This window comes from Xyrauchen texanus, chromosome 14 (assembly GCF_025860055.1).
Source record: "Xyrauchen texanus isolate HMW12.3.18 chromosome 14, RBS_HiC_50CHRs, whole genome shotgun sequence".
NCBI lineage: Eukaryota > Metazoa > Chordata > Actinopteri > Cypriniformes > Catostomidae > Xyrauchen > Xyrauchen texanus.
This window is the reverse complement of record NC_068289.1, coordinates 28,796,133-28,812,051: the sequence shown is the minus strand read 5'-3', so window position 1 is coordinate 28,812,051 and position 15,919 is coordinate 28,796,133. Positions and strand designations below refer to the sequence as shown.

General features: G+C 37.0%; 1 protein-coding gene across 6 annotated transcripts in view; it reads left to right on the top strand.

Annotated features, from left to right (window-relative positions):
* The first annotated feature begins 1,129 nt into the window (after positions 1-1,129).
* The window catches only part of LOC127654836 (protein O-mannosyl-transferase TMTC4-like), a 33,535-nt gene continuing 18,745 nt past the window's right edge, over positions 1,130-15,919 (top strand). For 2 of the 6 annotated variants that reach the window (XM_052142326.1, XM_052142323.1), the window contains exons 1-9: positions 1,136-1,539; positions 1,755-1,950; positions 3,470-3,585; positions 5,011-5,227; positions 6,315-6,399; positions 6,530-6,624; positions 14,252-14,344; positions 14,453-14,614; positions 15,219-15,421. In XM_052142326.1, the coding sequence (XP_051998286.1) occupies positions 1,789-1,950; positions 3,470-3,585; positions 5,011-5,227; positions 6,315-6,399; positions 6,530-6,624; positions 14,252-14,344; positions 14,453-14,614; positions 15,219-15,421 (1,133 nt within the window). In that variant the 5' untranslated portion in view covers positions 1,136-1,539; positions 1,755-1,788. Of the gene's footprint in view, positions 1,540-1,593; positions 1,951-3,178; positions 3,219-3,469; positions 3,586-5,010; positions 5,228-6,314; positions 6,400-6,529; positions 6,625-14,251; positions 14,345-14,452; positions 14,615-15,218; positions 15,422-15,919 lie in introns of those variants that run through there. The other 4 variants (XM_052142325.1, XM_052142324.1, XM_052142328.1 and 1 more) reach the window with 4 other exon arrangements.

The window sequence follows — 15,919 nt, the reverse complement described above, 5'->3', positions numbered from 1 at the left end:
AGACATATTTTAAGTACAAATATTTTGATGAAGTTTTTTAAAGACTTAAAAATTAAAAGTTTTTTCCTATTTTATTTTTTATTTATAGCAGCCCTAATAAGGAGTACATAGTAAAATGAATCTGACAAAGCTTCAGTCTTCTTTGCTTTGTAATTCTTCAAGTTTTTCCAAGTTTTTCAAGTCTCATTTCTGTCTTAAAGAGTGCAAAATTCTTTTTTTTACATTTGTGTAAATAATATTTTACATAAATAATATGTAAATTCACAAGATACATTTCTGTGAAACTTGTGTTTTGATAAAAAAATGCATATATTAAATAATAACTTTACTACATAGATAAAACCCTTCTATCCAAAATATTTTTGTAGAAATACATTCATAAAACAAATGAAGATATAGTTTCTTCTGAGATATTTACACAACATATCAACCTTAAATTTTAGTAGCACCTAGCTTACAGGATATATAATATCAACTATTTAAAAGAAACTTCCCTTACTTTATTGATAATACAATACATTCGGGCGACATTCCATACCTCTTTCCAGTCAATATGGTCAAATCTAGAATTCCACATTTTTTTGGCAGCAGTTATTGAACTTTCTGTGCACAAACTCCTAACGGATATTTCAACATTTGTCTTTAATGCTACAACCATGTAATTTAGTTTCCCAAACTCAAACATCTCTTTTGTACCATAGACATAATTTCCTTCATCTCGTGAGACCGCTTGGAATTGCATCAAAAACTACTGCATAGTCTTTAACCGTCACAGGAATGTCATTTGTTTGAAGGAATTCTGAATAGGAGAACATTTGACCATCATCCTTAAATAGTTGTGTTTTCAGGATTAAACATTTTTTTTTTAGAAACAAATATTTATTCTTGTATTTGATATCTCTACTGTTCCAAATTAGGCATCGATGTGGAGAAAAATAACGTTTATACATTGCCGCCAAGATAACAGGGCTTATCTATGAAAATGTGCTAATTTAACTAGGCTATGTTCAATGTCAAAATTGCATTTCAGTAGAAAATCAATACCACCAACCATATTTTCATGTTTAAACTCAGACCTCACTTTGCTATCCACTCTGCTGGCTCAGGTCACGTGACGCAACAACGTCTTGTCATCTCCGCGCGCTGGCAGGAAGTACAAGAGAGAGTGGCTGAAACAGGGACCAAACGCCCTTTAGTCACGTATTAAACTTCTATCTTTCATTTTTTACGTTTAGCATCGTCTTTATCTGACGTTGATTATTTAAAATCTCTAGTGCTCTTCTTCTACACATTACAAAACGTCATCGTCAGTGGGCAGAAAGTAGCTGACGTCAGTGCACTGCACGAGCGTTTTTTGTAACGTTTTTTGTTGTTGTTGTTGTTGTTGCTGCTGCTGCTGCTGCTGCTGCTGCTGCTGCTGGTTTTAACTTGGTAACTCGCACGCGAGCAGGATTTCTGAGTAGAAACGTTCTAGCATGAATGGTTGATTCCGGTTCCGTATACTTTGCTAGCCCTGACAGCCGGTTGCTACTATGCATTGTAAGCATACATCTGTGTATGCAAACATGCAGCATAGTAGAATGTAACTTTAATACTTTCTAACAGATATCTGTATTGTATATGTATGTTTCCAGTCTCTGCACCTTTTTATTAAAATTGTAGTGTGCACTGCTTTCTGATAGATCATTAGTATGTATTAAGATGTTGGTGTGCGTTTTTAAAGTTCCCATTGTCCTCTTCATTCTGCAAATCAGTGGTGGGTCAGAATGTACAGAATCCAGATGAAACATGTTGCTTTCTGAGCCTTACTGGGATCACCACATCCCCCTGCCAAAACTGGGACCCTTACATTCCCGATTGGTCACTGCCTTTGTTGCCCTGATTTGTTTCATAAACAGCTATGATGGGGACTTTGTCTTTGATGATTCAGAAGCCATCATCAATAACAAGGTATTGTCCTCATTATCTTAAAGTTATGTGTTTATTTGATTGTTTTGTTATTAAACGCAAGCACTGTTGTAATGGTCAACTATGATTTTAACAGTGAAAGAAAGCATGCCTCTACTTTGACAGTGCATATAGACTAAAGATGATTACGGTGAAAGGGAGCAACATTGAGATTACAGTATTATAGAATGTGATGATGTATCTAGATAAGATTTGGATCTGTGAAAAAAAGATATTGTAGAGTGCAGTGTACTGTACAGTTTGTCTTTACAATTCCTCAACATATTTATTTTCTATAGATTAGTTCACGGAGAAATGAAAATTAATTGACTATCTTTCATGTTGTTCCAATATCTGATTAATTTTTTTCATTTGTAGAACAGAATAGAAAAAATTTAGAATAATATACTGGTTGTTCTTTTCCATGCAATTACAATGAATGGGGACTGGATCCTTCAAACTTAAAAAAAGATGCAAAAGAAACATATAAAATGGATAGTTCTGGTACTGGATGCTGATTGGTCAACAGCTGTGTTTTATTCATGATATAGCACAGCTCTGACCTCTTCAGGGAACTTTTATTTGTATCGCTCCACAGTACCCATAGCTGACAGTTATTTTTGTTGCCAAGCAATTTTCTGTTTACTATTTACTACCAGGGACTATATTTTCTGGTGGAAGGATGGCATTTAACGATTTTACTTAAAGATTATAGCATTTTAATAAACATTTGTGTCCTTAATATGTTTATTATGTGGTGACCGTTTTATACAAATTTTAAGGCACTTGAGGCTGTGTCATATTGTGAATATAGTCACAGCTGACGGGGTTGCATGCCTCATTCAGCGGCTGCGTCAACCGTGGCACCATCTTGAAACGGTTAACTCGGAGAGCTGTTTGAATGCAAGTGAATGGAGAAGAAGCCTCAGACCACTGCATAATTTGCTTTTATGTGGAAACAGTTAATCATTGACAGACTGGGTGCTAATTTGCAGTATGTTTGCCACAATGTATTGATTTGTAGATTTTATTTGCAGTTTGCTATGGGGGAAAACTGTTTTAGAAGTGAAGTCAGACATTTTTATATCATCTAATATATTGCCCAATTTTTATGGAAAATCAGACAATCTGAAATTTGGTTTGAAATGACTCCAGACTGTTGCAGACCGTTTCTGTCAATTTACTTTCATGTGTTGACGGATGATTCTTGACCTTTCCAATATTGCGGAAGCCCCAACGTATCGCGGTCCATAGGAATAACTGCTAATAAGGTATGTATGAAATACCTTTTTATGCTTGCAGGCACTCTGCTTAGCGTTGTGCCTAACAACGCCCTTCAGCCATGACTAGATTCACAATATCATGCCTTAAAATCATGCCTTATTGCTTAAATACAATTTTTATAATAGTAATCCATATGACTCGTGTGCGATATTCAGCAAAGTCTTTTGAATATAATAATATACTGCTATTATTATTATTTAATTTTTTTTGTCAAAACATTTGACTTTTTGCATTGTAGGATTTGAATCCCGATTCTCCTCTGAGTAACATTTGGAAAAATGACTTTTGGGGAAGTAACTTAAGTAGCAACTCCAGTCACAAATCCTACCGGCCACTGACTGTCCTGACTTTCAGGTATGTTCTTTACAAAGACAAAAGCGTCCTTCAAATACTGCTGTGTGACTGATGATTAACACAAGGCAATAGTCCAACCTGCTTATTTGGAATATTTTCAAACCTCTTTGCATATATTAGATGGCTGGACTTGTAATTTTATTCTCAGTGGGAAATCAAAAGAGGTCCCCCAAGTTCTTCCTCACAATGCCGCAATAATTGACATCAAAATTGGATGCATATATTGCCTTTTTCAAACTCATTTCAGCATTGTCTTTGGCATTTGACTGCTACTGTGAGAAATCTTTATAGGGGGTATAATTCATGTCCTACATGCCTCTAATGAGAATGACATCGTTTTGCATCAGTAATGGCCCGTTATCTAAACTCAACCATAAATATTGTAACTCTATAATGCTGCCATGTCTGTTAAAGTCTTTTTATTGTGACATGGAATCCCTGCTGTTTTTTATTATTATTATTATTATTTAAATTGCTCTAGCTCTGCTGTTGTATTTAGAAAGGTACAAAACTTTTTGATCACCAGGGATGGGAATTTTTTTGTTTATTCAAGTAGTTGACCGATACATTATTCAAGTACTCAAATATGCACGTATGTATAAGACGGACATCTTTGGCCATTGCATCATATCTTGCTGATTTCTCAGTGTTGTGCCATAGGTACCACCTTTTTAAGAAGTGTGTCAAGTTATAAATAGTTCAACTTTTAAGAACACACTTTGAGCCCTGGGTAGCTCCGTGAGTATTGACGCTCGAATCCAGTGTGTGCTGAGTGACTCCAGCCAGATCTCCTAAGTAACCAAATTGGCCCGGTTGCTAGGGAGGGTCGAGTCACATGGGGTAACCTCCTCGTGGTCACGATAAGTGGTTCTCGCTCTCAATGAGGTGCATGGTAAGTTGTGCTTGGATCGTGGAGAGTAGCATGAGATTATACATGCTGGGAGTCTCTGCTTGTCTTCTGTCACCCGGATTGTGGTGAGTAACCTCGCCACCACAAGGACCTGCTAAGTAGTGGGAATTGGGCATTCCAAATTGGGAGGATAGGAGATAAAAAATAAATAAAAAGAACATACTTTAATTTCTCCAGATTCCTTAGTACTGCTCAAGACTGAAAATGTACAGTGGTGATGCAAATTTCTGTCTGTCAGAATGCAAGGTACCACCAGAAAAAACTCAATAACCAATCTCAAATTAAAATTTAGCGAATTTTTTGCTCGTTTGCATAGTTGTTACTGGATTTCAATCAGTGTAAGATGTTCTTAAGTCAAACAATTATTGTGTTTATGATCGACTTTTGCTGTCATTTCCAAGTTCTAGTGTATTTGTGCCCCTCCCTAGCAATCACTGCTCAAACTTCCATTTATGTTCACATACATTTACAAGTCAAAATAAGTTTTGATGATTCTAATTTGTTTTGTTTTTTAGGATAAACTACCTCTTGGCTGGTGGATTGTATCCAGTTGGCTTCCATATGCTCAACATTACCCTCCACTGTCTTATTTCTGTGTTTATGGTTGATGTGTTTGCAATATTATTTGGCGGCCCAGCTCAATGTGGAAGAGGGGTGATACTCAATCTCTCTCCAAAAGCTTCATTCCTGGCTGCACTCTTCTTTGCTGCACACCCAGTTCACACAGAAAGCGTAAGTAGTGTAGGAAGACGTGATTAAGCAGGCTGTCTCTGCCCGGTAAACAATATCCAACTACAAGGCCCTGTTTCACAATGTTCACTGATGTTGCATGAAATATAAATTATAAGGCCTGTGGAAAAGAAAGCATCACGCAGCTGGTGTGCATCATATAGGTGGGCTCTACAGTCAGGCGTGGCTTTTAACAGCTATAGAACGCATGCTCTGGCCTGCTTCGGAGGCATCCAAGCACAGTAGAGGCTGCCGATACTCTGGTATCAGTGCTTTAATCACGTTCTCAAAGACCAGCCCTGGACCTGGAGGGGGTGAGGTTCAGAGAGACCACTGACTTTGGCCTATGGAATGTATCAAAGAAGTTGGCCCCAGGACTCCAGCCTGGGCTGACTGCAGCTCTGTAATGAGTGCTGCCTCCTGCCTCTGCCATTAATTTGGCACTGCCAGAAATACAGGCAATTTCACACACGAAATTATGGCTTTTTTGCCTTAAATGTACAAGCAGGATTACATTTGTTTAGGTGTAAAATGTGTAGCTGTTATTAAAGACACCATGAAATCAAAATGTTGGACTTTCAGTCCAGTGACAAAATTCACTTTTAGCACATAGAGTATACACATTTAAGATTTACAATCTTTCCTTTCTGAGAAAACGGACCAGCAATGTTGACGACTCATGCTGTACGGCAAAGAATTTTGTACAATCTAATCCTCTCAAAAATGAGAATGTCCCTCTCCCTGTAACTGACCAGTAAGTTGCAAATCATAGTTAATGGCTGTGATGTAGCTAAACCCTAAAAAAGGGGCAGGGATGGGTGGATGAGCCCTTCAATACAGTATGTCCTGCCCAAACGATGTGATTAAATAAGAACACGTCAACACAGGGCAGAAAACAGTACTCATCAAACGATTTCATTGGGTCCTTAAAAATAAATGCATCTAGGGTGGATTTCATGACTGTTGCCTGCTTGATAATCCATTGATGTAGGTGTTTTGTGGACAGTGAGACAGTGTCCTCCAGAGTCTGAAATATTTAGTTGGAGTAGATCTTGTAAATAATCTCCTTTGTTGGATCTCTTTCTTGTAGGTGGCTGGCATTGTTGGCAGAGCAGATTTATTGTGTGCCCTATTTTTTCAGCTCTCCTTTCTGGTTTACTGCAAATCGTTTCAAGGTTAGTTAATAAACTTAAACACAATGTTCAAATACATTTTATTATGGCACTGTGAAAGTGAATTTGCAGATACTGCATCTCACTGAATGGATTAATTACTGTAGTTGGTTACTTTTTCATTTCTCTGTAGGTGGTGATAAAAAGTTATCTGTGTTGTGCATAATTGGCAGCATTCTTCTGTGTGCTGTAGCTATGCTCTGCAAGGAGCAAGGCATCACAGTTTTGGTGAGTGAAAAAGCATTTACATTTGTGCTTTAACAAACAGATCCTAACAGAAATGGAATGTTCCAGAATTTGAACATGTAAAGGGAAAGAGTGTAATTTCTGCACCACTAGAGGATCTTAATTGCATAAACTCAAGAAGGATTATTGCTACTTGTTCAATTTACTTGAACTTAAGCATCAAAATCCTAGAGCATTTTGTCACAACTTGGTTTCATTGTATTCCATACATTTAAATTTGTAAAAAAAAAAAAAGTTTACATAATCCATTTTTAAATTTGGACTACATGAACTCATGTGGTGTTAATGTAGCATTGATGGTACTGGGCAGGGGATTTACATTTACCAACATGCTATGCATAGGACTCGATAGAGAGGGTACATTTTAAAAGTAAGTGTTATTTTGTGTGTTTTTGTACAAGATGAATATAAACCCTGCTGAAAACACCAGCTTAACCAGCATGCAATTCGCATACTGGTTTATGCTGGTTTGTGCTATCTGGTTGACCAGCATAGTCATGTTTTTAAGCATGGTCTTTCTGATTAAATTGGTTAAGCTAGTTTAAAAGCCTGGTGGGGACACGAGCACACCAGCATCCCATGCTGGGGGACCAGCACCCAAAGCACAACATAAACTGATGACTAGCAATGCTGGTCTTTTCAGCAGGGAATGGGGATATTTGTTAGTAGAGGTCGACCGATAGTAGGTTTTGCCGTTACCAATAACTAAGGTGTGAAAGTAGGCTGATAGCCGTTTAATCAGCCGATAGTTTTTAAAATGTATAATATGAATGAAAACTTTTCACTCAATGTAAAATACTGCTGAACTTTAGTAAGCATCACTTTCAGTGGTGATACTTGAATACATTTCTCCCACAATGGTACTTTCTTCAAAGCCTTTCTTTTAAACCTTTCATCTGAAATTATAAAAAATATTATAGGTTTGTTGTTTTGCAGTAACATAGAACACTGCCTTACAAAGCCAAATAGTGACAATATGCTTCATCACTACTGACTAATATATATATATATATATATATATATATATATATATATATATACATACACATACATACATACATACATACAGTATCTCACAAAAGTGTGTACACCCCGCACATTTTTGATTATATCTTTTCATGTGACAACACTGAAGAAATGACACTTTGCTACAATGTAAAGTAGTGAGTGTACAGCTTGTATAACAGTGTAAATTTGCTGTCCCCTCAAAATAACTCAACACACAGTCATTAATGTCTAAACCGCTGCCAACAAAAGTGATCAATATTTTTGGGGGCACCATTAATTTCGAGCACTGCTTTAACCCTCTTGGGCATGGAGTTCACCAGAGCTTCACAGGTTGCCACTGGAGTCCTCTTCCACTCCTCCATGATGACATCACAGAGCTGGTGGATTTTAGAGACATTGTGCTCCTCCACCTTCCATTTGAGGATGCCCCACAGATGCTCAATAGGGTTTAGGTCTGGAGACATGCTTGGCCAGTCCATCACCTTCACCCTCAGCTTCTTTAGCAAGGCAGTGGTCATCTTGGAGGTGTGTTTGGGGTCGTTATCATGCTGGAATACTGCCCTGTGGCCCAGTCTCCGAAGGGAGGGGATCATGCTCTGCTTCAGTATGTCACAGTACATGTTGGCATTCATGGTTCCCTCAATGAACTGTAGCTCCCCAGTGCCAGCAGCACTCATGCAGCCCCAGACCATGACACTCCCACCACCATGCTTGACTGTAGGCAAGACACACTTGTCTTTGTACTCCTCACCTGGTTGCCGCCACACACGCTTGACACCATCTGACCCAAATAAGTTTATCTTGGTCTCATCAGACCACAGGACATGGTTCCAGTAATCCATGTCCTTAGTCTGCTTGTCTTCAGCAAACTGTTTGCGGGCTTTCTTGTGCATCATCTTTAGAAGAGGCTTCCTTCTGGGACGACAGCCATGCAGACCAATTTGATGCAGTGTGCGGCGTATGGTCTGAGCACTGACAGGCTGACCCCCCCACCCCTTCAGCCTCTGCAGCCATGCTGGCAGCACTCATACGTCTATTTCCCAAAGACAACCTCTGGATATGACGCTGAGCGCGTGCACTCAACTTCTTTGGTCAACCATGGCGAGGCCTGTTCTAAGTGTAACCTGTCCTGTTAAACCACTGTATGGTCTTAGCCTAGGCAGCTCAGTGGCAGGGTCTTGGCAATCTTCTTATAGCCTAGGCCATCTTTATTTAGAGCAACAATTCTTTTTTTTCAGATCCTTAGAGAGTTCTTTGTCATGAGGTGCCATGTTGAACTTCCAATGACCAGTATGAGGGAGTGTGAGAGTGATGACACCAAATTTAACACACCTGCTCCCCATTCACACCTGAGACCTTGTAACACTAACGAGTCACATGACACCGGGAAGGGAAAATGGCTAATTGGGCCCAATTTGGACATTTTCACTTAGCTGTGTACTCACTTTTGTTGCCAGCGGTATAGACATTAATGGCTGTGTGTTGAGTGATTTTGAGGGGACAGAAAATACACTGTTATAAAAGCTGTACACTCACTATTTTAAATTGTAGCAAAGTGTCATTTCTTCAGTGTTGTCACATGAAAAGATATATTCAAATATTTACAAAAATGTGAGGGGTGTACTCACTTTTGTGAGATACTGTGTGTGTATATATATATATATATATATATATATATATATATATATATATACACATACACATACACATTTTTATTGTCATATGAAAGAGAGAAAATGGGGTAGAAATAAAATCAGCTCAAGTCTTGTATTTTTTTAAATGAAATGTTTAACAGCATTGTATGCATTATACAGTTGAAATCAGAAGTTTACATACACTTAGGTTGAAGTCATAAAAAACATTTCTTAACCACTCCACAGATTTCAAATTAGCTAAATATAGTTAGCTCCTTTAGGACATCTACTTTGTGCACGACACAAGTAATTTTTCCTACAATTGTTTACAGGCAGATTTTTTCACTTTTAATTGACTATATCACAATTCCAGTGTGTCAGAAGTTTATATACACTTAGTTAACTGTTAACTGTGCATTTAAAGAGCTTGCAAAATTCCAGAAAATGATGTCAAGCCTTTAGACAATTAGACAATAAGCTTCTGAAAGAAGGTGTACTGAATTGGAGGTGTACCTGTGGAAGTATTTTAAGGCTTACCTTCAAACTCTGTGCCTTTATGCTTGACATCATGGGAAATCAAAAGTAATCAGCCAAGACCTCAGAAAAACAACTGTGGACCTCCACAAGTCTTGTTCATCCTTGGGAGCGATTTTCAAACACCTGAAGGTAGCATGTTCATCTTTACAAACAATATTATGCAAGTATAAACACCATTGGACCACACAGCTATCATACTGCTCAGGAAGGAGATTATTTCTGTCTCCTATATATGAACGTAGTTTGGTGCAAAAAGTGCAAATCAATCCCAGAACAACAGCAAAGGACCTCTTGAAGATGCTGGAGGAAACAGACAAGTATCTATATCCACAGTAAAATGAGTCCTAAATCAACATAACCTGAAAGGCAGCTCACCAAGGAAGAAACCTCTGCTCCAAAAGCGCCATAAAAAAGCCATACTACAGTTTGCAAGTGGACATGGGACAAAGATTTTACCTTTTGGAGAAATGTCCTCTGGTCTGTTCAAACAAAAATGTAACTGTTTGGCCATTATGTCCATCGTTATGTTTGGAGGAAAAAGGGTGAGGCTTGAAAGCCGAAGAACACCATCCCAACCGTGAAGCATGAGGGTGACAGCATCATGTTGTGAGGGTGTTTTGCTGCAGGAGGGACTGCTGCAATTCACAAAATAGATGGCATCATGATGAAGGAAAATTATTTTGATATATGCAAGCAACATCTCAAGACTTCAGTCAGGAAGTTTAAGCTCATTCACAAATGGGTCTTCCAAATGGACAATGACCCCAAGCATACCTCCAAAGTTGTGGCAAAATGACTTAAGAACAACAAAGTCAAGGTATTGGAGTGACTATCACAAAGCCCTTTCCTCAATCTGAAAGCATTTTCAAATAACGTTGACATTAACATGAAATTATGATTTACAACAGATAATTAACTTATCTGCTTTGCAGCAAAACCTCTTCGGAGCGCTTATGTTTATAAAATGAGTGGAACAAATTGGACGCCCTTCAATCCTGGAAAAAAACTCAGTGAATCTGCACAAATTCATAAGTGACTTTGTTTTATTCAAAACAGCAAATTAAGAGGAAAGGTAAGCAGTTTCCATTCTTGACTTAGCAATATTGTTCTAACCATTCAAACAGCTAATGTTAGCTCTAATGTTATCCTCTCTTCACCGTTTCGGCAATGCAGTTCTCCAGTGCAGCGATTAGTTATAAACAAATTAATTATTAAACCACCTTATTTTCTTAAATTATTGATTTAATGTAACATGCCAATTATAATATTGTGTATTGTATACATACCTTGGCTTTCCCAAGTCAGTTTTTTTAAATCCACGCTGAGTCAGTGATTTTTTTTTAATTTTTTTTTTTTTTATTTAACATCTAGAGGGTGCTGCTATTCTGTAGAACCCTCCAGCACCAGCCAGGGAGGAATTAATAAAAAAAAAAAAAAAACATATAAGAGACTATCGCTGTTGTATTTTTCCGATAGCCAATAGTTAAAAAACACAACTATCTGCCAAATTATTCAGTAAACCCAATATATCTGTTGACCTCTACTTGTTAGTGTTTAATGTTTTGTTATTTTGAGATTTAGAAGAGTTTCTGTTATGTATGAGTTTTGAGAGTCACCATTGTTGTGAAGAGTAGAACTTCAGCTAACGATGAGGTCAGATAGATGTTGCACATTAAATTGATTATTTGCTTTGTTGAGCAAATGCTGTGCTAACCATTGCTTATTTACTAAACTACACTGTAGTGCTTCCAACCAGCATTGATTTAACATGCATAATTACAAAAAATCACAGATATTTATTTGAGTTACACTGGCACATCTAATTTTGTTGGGTTTACCCAATTCAACTAGTTTGTCAGATTGATGGTGATGAGATTACATAGTAATTTAAAGTTAAGGAACTTAAGTTCAAACACGCTGAAGTTCAGTGAAAAAGGTGTGTGTGTGTGTGTAATGATTTGTCAAACAGATTTCCCAAACATTCCCCCAGTCTTCCATTATTTAGACAACTCTTGTCCCACTATAAACTCACTCCATTAGTTGAGCCAGAAGTTGACATGTTGAGCTGCTGAAACAAACATAGCAATGGTTTGAAAGCGCCACCAAGCCACAGTGTTACATGGTGCATTCAAGTCATGTCTGAATTATCATATTTTTTTTTTTTTTTTTTTTAAACAGTTTATTGAGATTAAACAAATTATGCCATTGTATTAACACAATACTGTAAATTAAAAGTAGTTAAATCTCTTTTACATATGAATACTACTAAAGGCATAACAACAACTAACATAACACGCTAAGAAGAAAAAATAAATAAATAAATAAATAACAGTGAGTAGAGCACAGGTCAATTCAGTTAACTACACAAAGAGGAGAGTTGGGAAAAGTCATGTATACAAGAGTGACAAATGAAGATATACATATATAAATATATATATACACACACCCATACATATATACATACCCATACATACACACACATACATACACATAATAAATATTTAAAAAAAAAAACAGAGAATAAAAATAAATAAATAAGTAATTAAAAAAGGGTATTTTCAGGAAAAAATAGAGGATTATTAAATTACCAATGATTTAGTTGTAATAAAATGTAGGTGAAAACAAGTTGAGAATCAAGCTATTTTATCTCTTTCTACCTCATTAAATCACAGTTTGAGATATAGGACAAAAAGGGCTTCCAAATACTCTCAAAAAAGGAGAGTTTACCTTTCAGAGTATATGTAATCTTTTCCATCGACAAACAAAAGGACATATTGTTGATCCACTGTACGATCGATGGCTTTTCAACTTTCTTCCAGTACATAGATATTAGCCGCTTTGCTTGAAGTATACACATGTCAATAAGTTTACGAGTACTACTACCATATACTGATATTTTCAGGAAAAATTCCCAAAATTAAAATTTCTGGTTTCATTGGGATATCAACAGATACCATCTGAAAAATTTGTAAAACTACCTCTTTCCAAAACTCCTGCACCTTGGGACAATCCCACATGCAATGCAAAAGAGTGCCTTTATCTACCGTACATTTGATGCATGTGTCTGGAGTGTTTTGACAGATTTTATTCAACCTAACTGGAGTAAAATACGTTCTCATAATCCATTGGTACTGTATTAATTTGAGATTACTGTTAATAGTTTGGGATTGAGCTTTCATACATATTTTTTCCCACATATCTAAAGAAATGTTCATTTTTAAATCTTCACTCCAGGAGATCAATTTGGCTTCTGAAGATTCTTTTGAGTATGATTCTAACATTTTATAAAACCTTGATATTAAACTTTTAGATTGGGGTAAAATCTCAATAGGAGTCTTAATGGGTTTTATAAGCTTTGCTCCTTGGTAAGAAGAAACATAGCTCCTAAATTGGAGGAATTTAAAGAAATGTCTGAATTATCATATTTACTATTTTAACGCACATGATGGGATTATAAAGTCCCATCACCGTGGGAAATTTAGGATTTTCTTTGAGCCACTAGTTTCTAAGTTGTGGATGTGTCAATTTAAAAGTCATGGTGGAAGCAAATTATTTATAGCAAGTTTTACTTGAGGATTTTGACTGTGCACTTTAGTTTGTATGCATTAGATTAAAATGTTTTAATTAGACTAATTTAGATGGTTAATGCACGGCCAGCATTTGTAATAATATGGTAAATGGTCTGCAATTATATAATGCCTTTTTAACCTTAGTGGTATTCAAAGCGCATTACATTACATCTCATTCACACACACACATTCACACACCAATGACGGCAGAGCTGCCGTGCAAGGCGCTAGCCTGCCATTGAGAGCAACTTGGTGTTCGGTGTCTTGCCCAAGGACACTTCGGGATGTGGAGTCGTGCGGGCCGGGAATCAAATGCCAACCCTGCAATTATTGGACAACCCGCTCTACCACCTGAGCCACAGCCGCCCCAATAAACTGTATGTGTCTGCACAAGAATGATAAAATAGGTGGATTAAACATTATTTACACGCCTTCATTATTATTACACAATAATAATATTAATTATTATTATTATTATTATTGTAAAGAAAAATTGAATTGCAAAATGGGTCCGTTCTCTCCGACTCAAATCCGAAACGCATATCACATTGTATTTACTATTTCTTACCTTGTAAGTAGGAACTTCCCAGTAGGACTTGAATGCACATACTCTCTTTGGGCAAACATCTTACTAATAGTTGTTTCTGCACAGAAAGTATTTGAATATAAAAAAATAACACACTTCACCTATAAATGCTGCTTCAGAACAGAAATAATTATGCATTTGTGCTCATATCAGCTCTATAAAAGTCTAAGTGTTAAGGTACTCTCTGAATAGGTTTTACAATATAATTGCCCCTGAGCACAGAACCTTGTCCCTGGCTCATCTATTAAAGATTTCAATTAATTACTTGTTCACAGGGAGTGAATGCTGCATATGATATTCTCTTTGTCTGTAATCTGAACATCTATGAGCTTGGTCAAAGGCTGCTGTCCAGGAGAAAGTCAGCTGACGTAAGTGCCATTCTTATTCACAGGGTATTGCTCTTGCCCTTTCCATAGGTGTCACCCTTTTGACCCAAATAATCTTTAGACTGATTATAGCTTCTCTTGTCCACCCAGATTGGTGAGTTGGTGAGGAACGGTTTGCTTATGAGGTTGGCTATTCTCTTTCTTGTTGGGTCTTTTCTCTTATATGCAAGATGGAGGATCATGGGAACTGGACCTCCATCCTTTACAGAGGTCGATAACCCAGCATCCTTTGCTGAGAATATCCTGTTGAGGGTAAGCAGGCCTCTCAGTTTGGTTTTTTGAGTTGTACTTTTGTGCACTTTTTTATTTTTTATTATATTAAATGTAACTTTATATTGTTAATCACCCCAAATTAATTTACTCACCCTCAAGTTGTTCCAAATCTGTGTGATTGACTTTGTTCTCAATAAATGAGGACAGGATTGTCAAGCTCAAAAAACAAAACAAAAAGCACAATGTAAGTACTATAAATGTAATATATACTACTTGTGCACTATATTCCAAGTCTTCTGAAGCCATATGATAGCTTTAAGTAAAACAACAAAACTGAAGCCTTTATTCCCTGAAAAAATTCATCCCCTCTGCCACAACAAGACAGCCAGATGGGTTTGGAATAATTTAAATAATTAATGGGAGAATTTTCATTTTTGGGTGAACCACTTGTTTTAGTCATTTTTAATTAAATATGTTTAGTTGCTTTGTAGATTTGGAATTGTTTTGGCATGTTGTATAATTGTGCATAATTTTTTGAGCAGTCTTTTATAACTTGTATGAACTGAGCCACATTATCCACACACTCCTTAAATGACAGTTTGTTCCTATCCTCATCTCTGCCATTTCTCCCTTTGATTGGCAGATCGTGAACTATAATTACTACTACTCCTTGAATGCCTGGTTGCTGCTGTGTCCCTGGTGGCTGTGTTTTGATTGGTCAATGGGCTGTGTGCCTCTGATTAAATCAGCGAGTGATTGGAGGATCATCTGGCCTCTTGTACTGTGGTGCTGTCTGATAGGCTTGGTAAGCCAAGCTCTGTGTTCGCAGGACAGCAATACAAGAAGGTGAGAGCAGCACCGTATCAAAGCAAGAGGTGCTTTGTGTAGACATATGGAAAAAGGATGATGATTTAAAAGTGACTATTACAAACCGCCAGACAGTTCTGTAATTGTGTCACATTGTCTTTATCTTGAAAGGTATTAAAAGTTAAAAAAAAAACTTACCTGAGCATTTATTGCCATGTTTTCTCTAACAATGTCTACGTTGGACACAAGCTGTGCGTCAGAAGCAAATAGATCCCATTATAATCAATGTAGCTGTCTACCCGTGGCACAGACAATAAACGGATGCCTCGTTCTATTGCTGACATGCTGCAGAGCTACTCCAGCCACTTTATTATCCCATCAGTCTGAATAAAATGCCTTTACTTAACAAATATCATATGTGTTAATCTTTCTGCTATGAATTTTGTTTGTTGGATATTTAAATAACTTCTGACTGCTATATTAAAAGGTATAGTTCACCCAAAAATTAAAATTCAAAAGAATTTATGACTTTATTTC